The 11,013-nt window shown below is 38.2% G+C and overlaps 2 protein-coding genes across 2 annotated transcripts; one reads left to right on the top strand and one right to left on the bottom strand.

The window, feature by feature from the left end:
- Positions 1-1,386: 1,386 nt before the first annotated feature.
- LOC116166114 (E3 ubiquitin-protein ligase RNF220-like) lies at positions 1,387-2,978 on the bottom strand. The gene is made up of 2 exons (XM_031480955.1): positions 2,840-2,978; positions 1,387-2,790 (listed from the first exon to the last, which is right to left on the bottom strand). Exon 2 carries the CDS (start codon positions 2,711-2,713, stop codon positions 1,691-1,693), a length of 1,023 nt encoding a protein of 340 aa, XP_031336815.1. The 5' UTR covers positions 2,714-2,790; positions 2,840-2,978; the 3' UTR covers positions 1,387-1,690.
- Positions 2,979-3,475: 497 nt separating this feature from the next.
- On the top strand, positions 3,476-8,739 carry LOC116165845 (conserved oligomeric Golgi complex subunit 2). The gene is made up of 6 exons (XM_031480539.1): positions 3,476-3,586; positions 3,638-3,865; positions 3,917-4,464; positions 7,313-7,805; positions 7,888-8,339; positions 8,387-8,739. The coding sequence occupies exons 1-6, from the start codon at positions 3,539-3,541 to the stop codon at positions 8,652-8,654; spliced, it is 2,037 nt and encodes a 678-aa protein (XP_031336399.1). The 5' UTR covers positions 3,476-3,538; the 3' UTR covers positions 8,655-8,739.
- The last annotated feature ends 2,274 nt before the right edge of the window (positions 8,740-11,013 follow it).

Below are 11,013 nucleotides of genomic sequence, written 5' to 3'. Positions count from 1 at the left end.
CTCAGATCGACCCGGAAAAAAAATTTTCTTATAGAATGTGGCCTGTAGAATCCATAATTTCAAACAGTTCCAAGATTGGGCTACTAGTTCAAAAGTTACAGCCCTTTGAATTTTTTTCGAAATTGGTTTCTAGTCTATAACTTTTGATTGAGAAGTCTGATCGAAAAAGTACGAATTGATTTGGATTCTACGCACCAAAATTAATATGAAAAAGTGTTTTTCCCCGAGAAATTTTGGTGCAGTCGATTTTTGGTAAAAAAGGAAGGTTATACACTGCCTTTTTTTGAGGCCCGAAAAAAAAATTGTCTCAGATCGACCCGGAAAAAAATTTTCTTATAGAATGTGGCCTGTAGAATCCATAATTTCAAACAGTTCCAAGATTGGGCTACTAGTTCAAAAGTTACAGCCCTTTGAATTTTCTTTCGAAATTGGTTTCTAGTCTATAACTTTTGATTGAGAAGTCTGATCGAAAAAGTACGAATTGTTTTGGATTCTACGCACCAAAATTAATAAGAAAAAGTGTTTTCCCGAGAAATTTTGGTGCAGTCGATTTTTGGTAAAAAAGGAAGGTTATACACTGCCTTTTTTTGAGCCCCGAAAAAAAAATTGTCTCAGATCGACCCGGAAAAAAATTTTCTTATAGAATGTGGCCTGTAGAATCCATAATTTCAAACAGTTCCAAGATTGGGCTACTAGTTCAAAAGTTACAGCCCTTTGAATTTTCTTTCGAAATTGGTTTCTAGTCTATAACTTTTGATTGAGAAGTCTGATCGAAAAAGTACGAATTGTTTTGGATTCTACGCACCAAAATTAATAAGAAAAAGTGTTTTCCCGAGAAATTTTGGTGTAGTCGATTTTTGGTAAAAAAGGAAGGTTATACACTGCCTTTTTTTGAGCCCCGAAAAAAAATTGTCTCAGATCGACCCGGAAAAAAAATTTTCTTATAGAATGTGGCCTGTAGAATCCATAATTTCAAACAGTTCCAAGATTGGGCTACTAGTTCAAAAGTTACAGCCCTTTGAATTTTCTTTCGAAATTGGTTTCTAGTCGATAACTTTTGATTGAGAAGTCTGATCGAAAAAGTACGAATTGTTTTGGATTCTACGCACCAAAATTAATAAGAAAAAGCGTTTTCCCGAGAAATTTTGATGTAGTCGATTTTTGGTAAAAAAGGAAGGTTAAGTATTCAAATACTATGCGAAGTATTCGAATACTAAATATTTGTGAAAGTATTTGAGTTAAAAATACAAATACTGCTTCCATAAAAGTATTTAATTACAAAGTATTTGAATACTTTCAAGGATTTGAATACTAAAAAGTATTTACAAAATCGAATACTGCCCAGCTCTGTTTGGATGTATATGGTTCAATACAAAAGTCTCTACATACAAAATATTAATTTAATAAGTTATCTTTATACAAGGATATACATTTATTGTACACAATGATAGATACATAAAGCAAGTATTTGCTATATGCATTAATTTATAAACAACGGCTTAGTGCAAAACTTTCACACTGGGACAATTGATAGCGGTAATGTAACGACAAAAACAGTACATGTAGTGAAGCTACTTAATATAACAAAATACTGACGAAAACATAAATATTCTAATAGTTACATTAACTTTTAATCAAAGGAAGATTCCATTTTTAATATCACAGTAGTAGCGTCACAAGAATCAGACTTCTACATATAAATACGACGTAAATCGGCAGGAGAAGTAATCATATTACACTGAGGGCATAACTTTTTAGCACCCAGTGTTTGAAGCCAACATTGTTCGCAATGAACATGCCAACAACATACCGAAATTACTGGCGTTTTATATCGTTCCATACATATTAAGCACTTATAGGTATCGTCCCACATTTGCTCACGATGCTGTAACTCTCGAATCTGATTTTTTAATGCCTCAATTATTGGATCCCCTCCAACACTAACAGTTTCGGCTTTAGGTGATGCTTCCTTACACGGCTTAACGCTTTCAGATCCGAGAATTGCCTTTCGCAGAGCTTCCTGTTCCTTATCATCTCCTGGTATAATAACGTCTCGTTCCGAATACTGTGCGGCACCATAAACTTGAGCATCATCACCGTCTACTACCAAATCCTCATCCTCATCTGTAGAAGCTATAGGAACACCCAAACTAGATACTCCTCCTTGAAAAAGAGAAGTTGCTCGCACACGAGACTGACCGGCCCACTCGTATTCATCAAAACCCCCCTCAACGTCTATATTTTCGTCGCTGTCTACTGTATTATTTTCAGATCTGCGCAAACACATCTCCACATGTAAATTAATATCTTCGTTCGTTTCTAAGTTGCAGACAGGACAGATGATCTCTTCCAGCCGTCGTTTTCGAGATTTCACTCTTTGTCTACTTTGCCTATTGGATTTCACCTTTTGATATGTTTCCCAATGTTTATTACTATTTTTCGTTGAACCGTTCATGGACGACGCAGAGGGAGTATTTTTTCCATTTGGTTTGTGTTTACTAGACGAAATTTTGCCCAACTTATCAATTTCGGACACAACGTGTGTATCAAATTCGGCGGTTCGTAATGTTACACTACAGACCGGGCAGCACGATGGTTCCTTGAGCTTCTTTTTATTTCGACAACTACGACTTGGTTCTTCATATACACTCGAGCCTTCTAATCCACTAATTTCGTTTGCTTCTTCCATAATGGGGGAGAACAAACAAGTCATCAAAGTTATTGTTGTGTCAATAATATTTACAGGATAAATATTGTTGCATGTTATGATGTCTTCAGATTAGTTTGAATCTTAAACGGAATTTAGGTTAGGAACTCGCAATTTTTAATAAGCTCTCACTTTTTCAGACGCCACCGAACGTAAATCATTTTAACGTGTATTATTTGAGAAAATCAAAATATTAATAAAGAGAAATAAAGATTTGTTTGGAAATTTAAAAGTAACACAAACACAAATAGTTTTGCTTGAAGTTAAGCGCAAATAGTTACCTTTGCTACGAAGTTGGCCGTCTCTATCACAGTCAAAGCAGTGGCGGCACACGTAGGTACCGTTTGTAGGGGCTGGTTCGTCTGTATGATTTTTCTTCAAAACTTCCATTTACATTTTGGTCCGGGGTAAAAAGTCATAAAAGACAACAATTCCAGCAGCTTTTGTTCAAGATTGGTATAGTGATACAAAAAATATGGCGCAGATCGTTTCTTACCAAAGAAGGCGTAGGAGCGACGGTCACAGAAATAAGAACTTGGAGTGGAATAATGGATAAATGTCCTGACATATTAATCATTTTGTATATCGTGTATATTTACTACCCCCTCCTTCTCCTTCGCTACTTGTAAAAACATTCCCTTAAGTGGTGTACAGTCGTATTCGAATTTAATTGATGATCAATGGAATACCTACATGTATATATAGAATGTGTGTGCAGTTTCAGTCGCCACCTTCACATAGCCCCCCGATTCGCATTTCTTGTTGCGCCACTGATAAATAGGTTATATTTTGATTTCGATTGGCAACTTTGGATACGTTTCAATAATCAAAATGGATTTAAAAAGTAGAGAGGCATTCTTTACAGACTTTTTCTTTAAGGTATTCACATAGATATATTAACCATTTTTTAATTAAATATGGTCCTTTTAGCCGACATTTAACACAGACGAGTTCCTGTCGCAATGCACACAAAAAGCGGATTTACTCTCTGTCCGAAAGGAATTGAAGGAATACGGTTCAAAACTATATTCCATGATGGTAGATATTTTAAAGACTGAAACAGAAGGGATTATAAACTTGGCGGAAAATCTGACTCATTTGTCGGTGACAATAGACGAACTTTCCTCCCCAGTGTCACAATTATGTGAAGAAATTCGGGTAAGTGCTCCCTAGTTTTTAACTGGTATCTACCATCATTTCTAATTGTAGAGCTTACATCATGCTATTACCAGTGCCAAGATGAATTTTAAAGACCACTTAAACAAAGTTGAATCCTTGGCTTATGAAAAGAATGTGTTAAATTTAAAAATCGCAATTTCATCGTCATCTGCCTATATCGATCAAGTAATATTATCATGGGAAAGGGACCCTGATGTGACCACTTTAGAAAGAGCTATTAACGAATACTCTTTTCAACACCTGCATTTGAAAGAACTACAGCTTGATGCCGTGGTGCTTGGAAATAGTGGCGAAAATTTGGTTGTCAGACTTGTGCAGTTGGTCAACGGGGTATTTCTAACTGCTTTAAAGGGACAAGATGAGGTTCTGATAGTGCGTTGTTTGAGAATGTACGTGAATTTGGTTAAACAAGATGCTGCGAACGAATGCGTACGTAAACATGTGGCCGCGCCAGGCTTACGTTCAATATTCACGCAAAAAAACTTGGATCGTCATGGCCAAGATGTGAATGAGCTTTACAAGCAGGCGGTTAAGTTTTTGAATGAGGAATTCGGCGTATTATTGGGTGTATTGCAAAGGTACCTAATGACGTTTCTAATGCTAGCAGAACAAATGTTGAGATTAAGTGCCCCATTGCATTACATCTGGTTCTGTAAGCGTTGAGCAATTTGCTACCTCAAGGTTGAGTAGAACAGTAAGGGTAGGTAATTAAGTGTTGATGGAGGGTGTATCCATTTCCCAAAACATATTTCCAGAAGTCTTGACATCACATTTGGTAGGTTTTTTTTTTAATTGACATTGGATAATCCTTACCTATTTTATTTATTTATTTTTGCCTGTATTTTTGAGTAGGCCAAGGCTGCTCTACGAACCCAACCAACTATACATGTACAAATACCCATGCCCGAACCTGGATTCGAACCAGGGACCCTTAGTACCGTAGTCAAGATTTCATAGTTCTGGACGCTGCAATCTGAAAGGAGGGAGCAGCTGTCCTGGATTTTGAAAGTGATTGATGTTACAAACGTTTAATAATAAATGTCCATTTTGTGTTACACTAGAATAGATGATGTGTTTTGCAAGGTGGATTTACAGAATGAATATTAAGTTTGTTTAATGTCATTTTTATTACATAAAAAACGCCATTATTTCCTGCAAGTATCTCGACAATAATGCTCTTTTGTTATTATACTGGGTGATAAGTCTGGAAACGGGCGATTATCAGGGAAAATATAGAAGGTATTGAAAAAAGCTAAAAGTTTTGGGGTTCTTTAATGTCTAGTTGCCTGTAATAAAGTTAATTATGCAGGGTTGCTCATAAAGTGTGGCACACCAAAATTGCATTTGTTTTAATGGGACACTCTGTGTATTATTCGATATTTAAATTCTCTTAATTTTAAGTATCATTGGTAAGAGAGTAATGCATTCAAATACAATTGATTCCCGGTTATCGAGTTTTGAAACTTAACGCTGATAGGTTTGGAAACGGTCAATTATCGGAGAAAATGTACAAGGTATGGAATACAACTTTATACAATAGTTTTAGGGTTCTTCATTGTGTACTAGGCAGTAATAATTTAAATTATACAGGGTTGGTCATAAAGGCGTAGCACACCAAAATTGCATTTTTTTAAATGGAACACCCTGTGTATTATTTGATATTTCAATTCTTCTCTCAATTTTAAGCAAAATTTGCAGGAAGCATAATGTACCTGAATTAAATCGTTTCCGGGTTATCGAGTTTTGAAAATAAACGCTATTATTTTAAAATTTATTGAAGGATGGTTGAATGAAGAACAGGGTCGGCGTTAGGCGTAAGAAGTGTAACCGCCCGCTTACGACGCAGACAAGAAGGGGCGCAAAATTACTCAAATTTAATGACTGCTGAATCACGGATGTAAAATACAGACGGCGTTTTCTATTTTTAAGATCAAACGAAAACAATATAACATAAATTGAAAAAATTCCTAATATAGTAAGAAATTATGCAGCAAATATTCAAGAAATCCCGATAGATCTCAAGGCGCCATGAAAGATTTGTAATCGGCGATAAAGAACAAAGGCGGACGTGATGCAATCTTTCCGGGAAATGTGATGTGTTTTGTTCTAGATTGTTCAAGACCATTCAGGAGCACTCGAGAATACTCGAGTTGGCTATATAAGCAAATTGCCTTTCAGGAAAGTTCCAATTTCAACACCGAAGTAATAAATAGTTCCCACTGTTATAAACTGTGTTAATGTGAGTGATAAATAATATTTGGATGTTATAAATCAATTCGTTTCAACATTGTTATAAATGTATTGTTAATTAATTGTAAATAAATAAATCACATATTTAAATTTACGTTACAATATGTATCAACCTCTATATTTTTTAAAACCTGCTTGCAGCTTGCCAAAAGTTCCCATTATTTAGGCTTTGGCGCGGTGACCAGGGGCGCAAATTTTAGTGCTTCCTTACGCCATTGTATATAACTTTTGTCTTGAGCCGGCCCCGATGAAGAACAATAATTAATGATCATAACAAACATCACACTCGGTTGTTTTCAGAACTACATAATGTTTTCAAAAGAAATTCATCATTGATTATTATAGTCGAGGGGTTGTTCACGACTTATTTTAGGAGACGAAAATTTCCTTCATTGCCTAAAAATTCCCACCATTTCCCTTCATTTCCTCAACATTTCTAGTATTGCCTTAAATTTCCCCAAATGAGTAAAGTTACTTCCCTATAATCATATATGTAGAAACCTCTTACTTCCTTAAAATCTTCCTCAGAATTTCCTCTAAATTTCCTCAGATTTTCCTTTACTTCCTCAAAATATTTTCCCTAGAATTTCTTCATTCCTTTGAAATTTCCTCCTATTTCTCAAAAATGTACTAATATTTCCTCCAATTTCATCATTTCCCAGCTATTTCCTCGAAACTTCCTACAGGGGGGCAAGAATTTCCATCATGATCAACCCCTCCGGGTTGGTTACGGCTTATTTTAGGGGGCAAAGATTCATTGCGTAAAAATCATTTCCCTTAATTTTCCCAACATTTCAAGCATTGCCACAAATTTAGACAAAATTTCTCTGAATTAACGTGAAATGAGTAACATTACTTCCCCATAGAATTTCGTCCATTTCCTACAAAAGGGCATTTTACGCAGCCCACAGATTTTCTTGTTATAAGTTCCTCACCAAAACGTGATCAGAGAACTTTAAATCTCTCGAGGAACTGTCCCAAACTCTAACAAAAACTCAAAACTTTGACCAAAAACTGACCCTAAATGTGTCCTTTGGTGAATATTGAAAAGTTTTTTATTTTCCATTACAAGTTTTATTCAAATGTACATACTTAATAATTAATAATTTTTTCAACGTTTGTTCTACCAGCATGAGGGTGACGAAGCACAATGTGTAATCCATATTTTATTTCCAGAAATGCAGACCTACGAGGGTTCAAGTTCATTTTGGACAGTTATTGGGTGGAAGTCGACGAGCAAATACGTAATAACCTACCCAACATTACCGCACCCGGTAATCCCGAATTATTTCAAAGGCGTTACAAAGACACTTGGAACTTTTTGCACCAGATATTGCGTATGTCTGGAGATATTACAACAAACCAGTCACTGCACGACCATATGAAACGTTTTAACTTGCCCGTATATTTTGAGATTGTCCTGCAACAGATTTCTATTAAGTTTGAAACGGAAATGTTGATTGAGCCCACGACTTTTAGTGCGGCAGAATGGAAACAGTTGGCAAGTGGACACGAGTCTTTCAAGTTGAAATTGACAGAAGCCCTTTGGATTGGTATACAGCAGTGTTTCAACGAATCTGTCTATTTAACCCATCTGGTCGATCAGTTTTTTAAACTAATGATGTTATTGGTGTCTCGATATATGACATGGTTTAACGGATTTTTAAACGTAAGTTCTTTCTGTAGTTGCACAATAGCTTAGGTTTTTAGAACATTTTGTAACTTTTTTGTGAAATTATTTTCTTGTTTAGAAATGGAGAGGGGCGGCAAGCTCCAACACAGAGGAATTGGAAAAATTTATAGTATATGCACTGATGGATATAAAGAAACTGGTAACCTTGCTGAGCCCACCGACAAACATTACAGATTACGACAGTACAATATTTAATTTAGTTACGCCTGACGTGCGTCCCTATCTGTCTAAGATACTAAATATACATGTAACAATGTTAAATAAGTTGTGCTTGAAATTACAAAAGCACTTAATACACTTCAAAGTACAACAAGGTGCTGTACATCTTCAGCAGGTGACATCCATACCACGCCTCTATCGAAGGACAAATCGGAATGTGCCTCAGAAACCTAGTAATTATGTGCTGGTTACAGTATCACCAATAATAAAACTTCATGATAACTTCCGCACCCTTATGGAAGAAGGTATTGTAAATGTACTCGATGGAATTATAGGTGAACTCGCCGCTCAGTGAGTATGATTGACATTATGCTCCTTCACTATGTCACATTTTTAAGGTATTTGTCTTTAGTCCAAGAAGTATTACATTCGGTGTGTAAAACTGAGGAATCTCTTCGTCGCTTGAAAAATCGATCTCTTAACTTTGTAGATGAATCAGCCGGTCAAACAAGTGGAGATGCCACATCTGATGAGGCAAAAATTCGAGAACAAATAAAAATAGACGTAGGATATTTTGTAAATGAATTGAATCCATTTTCATTGGCAGGAAGTCAGCAGATGTTACAGCGTTTGCTTAAAGAATCGTCACGTTTAGATCACAAGTAAAACTAAATACAAATACACTTTGTACCTTATTTATACTTTTATAAAGTGTTCTTTCGTTGCCAAATATATGAACATGCCTAAAGAAGTTCACGTAATCATTTATGGCCCCACGCACAGTATAAGACTGTGTATACACAAAAGTTTTATAAAAGATCTTTACTACGATGTGCTTTTGTCTTAAAATTTACAGGGTTTGATAAAGAGCTCAACACTGATTTGGTCAAGGTAATCAAAATATCTATGCTCCCTTCCGGTCATGAATGGTAATAGAAGCCTTGAACATTTTGGATTAAAAATGTTACATTTTTTCCCCTTTGGATCTGTGTTACTTCGAGAGAGGCAGTTTGTTAAAAAATCTGAGAATGCTCTCCAGCTGGTTTGCTGAAGTGCTATTACAGCCTCACCCAGATTTTGTGAGCAGCAGATTGTCTGTCCAGTGACCAGACTGATTAGTTTCTTATCCAGGGGCAGACTCCCATAGACATTTCCACTCTTTTCTGAACTGGTTTCTTACCACTTCTCCAGTTACACTTGCTGGTGCCCCACGTACAGTAGGGTTGTAGTCTAATTTGGGGATTTTTGGTGCTGACCTTAGTGAGGCGATCAGCCACCTTACAGGTTATCCTCTTATGGCTTGGCACCCACACTGTAACACAATGACGTCTGGCTATTTCTTCAAGTTTTGTGTGGCATTCCATGAGCAGTTTTGAGGTTGAGGAGAGCTGCCTGACTGTCCGAGTAGATCTAAATGCGCGCACCCCATCAGTGGCATCTGCGCACCCTGGAAATACTTAGAAGTGGTTCCTAAGAGGATTGAGCGTAATTCAGTGCCTATTCCCACCCCTTCCTTCGACTTGGAGCCATCTCTCCTCACTGCTTCCCTCTTCATCACTAAGTGAAGAGGGAAGAAACCCAGCAAGACCTCCATGCCAGCTGTGGGTGTAGTGCTCATTGCTCCAGTAATGCAGACTTTTCGTTAAAGTCCGTTTAAATGAGTCTGGCTGACCTTCCGGGTCGTAAATCTTAATTCCGAAGACACCAGCAACATTCACACGGAACGCCTCAAACCAAACCACCGCATACTTCGCCTCATAGCGTGCACATGTCACCAAACCATTCACAGCGGGGATTAGTGTCTTTGCCCAAGACTCCCGAACGTTTTCCCACTGCTGTGGTGGAGGGACTCCAATTACCACCATGATGTGTACTCCCTGTACTATCCGATAGATACACTAAGTACTTCTTATTGAGAATAGTCTCAGTACGTTGTTTGTTGTTAACTCGCTTCATGGCCGCGTTCCGTTTCAGGGCCAGGTACCAAATCTCTTCAACATATGTCATGATAGATATCGGCCATCATACCCCCAACATTGGGACATGGAGTGTGGACGGATTTATGTCAAACCATACCCCAAGGACCTTAATCTTCAGTTCTAGAGGTATCCTCTGCCCCATCACTGCCAAGGTAGTCGCGGTTATCTTCCCAGTCATCAGGGTGAGTTTAGTTTTCCAGTTTCCACTCGTCCTCAGCAGCTTGCGGGTCGCCTCGTCCTTTTCGCGGTCGCTTTTACTCGGGGTCGTCATAAGTTCTACTCCATTCGCAGTTGGTATCTTCACTACTACATCGTAAGTATGTACATCCTATCCTATCGACGATTAATCTTAAGGCATGACTCGCGGATTTCCCTCTCCTGAATCCGACTTGTTTGGGGGACAGCTTATCACATACCACGTCTTAAATTTTTGCCTTCACCTATCATTTTTAGAACTTTATACCTGTATAGTCCAAGACCCTTAGGAATCATCAACGCTAGTCGGCCCTTTTTCTACCTATCCGGGTAGACACCCGTTCTCATCATTTCGCTGGCGATGTTAGTCCATATATAAGCTGTCACCGCTTTCACCACCCTAGCCGGTATTTTGGTCTAGGAGCTCGGTGATTCGGTAGCGAGTTTCCCGTTGCCTTGACCTCCTTGTCGGTAACCGTGGTGATTTCCTTCGTCATTGCCGCCTCCTTGATCAACACGGGTTTGGGAGGGGGAAAGTTCGTCAACCGCTTCCGGGAAGGTTGCGTCGTTCCATCCCACCACTGCAATCATGCACTTCAGCTTCTTTCCTAGCCTCCCGTGGCGTTTTCGTTTCACATCCGTCCACCAATTAAGTTCGGCGTCCGCTGGGCGTCGTCTATGGCATAGTCTCACCGTGAAGAGACGTGCCAACGTGTACCATGCGCGATATTTACGCGTCTTCTTTCAAAAGGCGGCCGAGAGAGGACCCGTAAGCGTGGCGCCGAAGGGACGCATCACAACCGCCGAATCTCGTCCCGATACGAACTACGCGGCGGCAACAAGGGATGCTA

Source organism: Photinus pyralis, unplaced genomic scaffold (genome assembly GCF_008802855.1).
Source record: "Photinus pyralis isolate 1611_PpyrPB1 unplaced genomic scaffold, Ppyr1.3 Ppyr1.4_LG3a, whole genome shotgun sequence".
Taxonomy (NCBI): domain Eukaryota; kingdom Metazoa; phylum Arthropoda; class Insecta; order Coleoptera; family Lampyridae; genus Photinus; species Photinus pyralis.
Note: the sequence above shows the minus strand (reverse complement) of the source record. Positions and strands in the feature narration are given on the sequence as shown.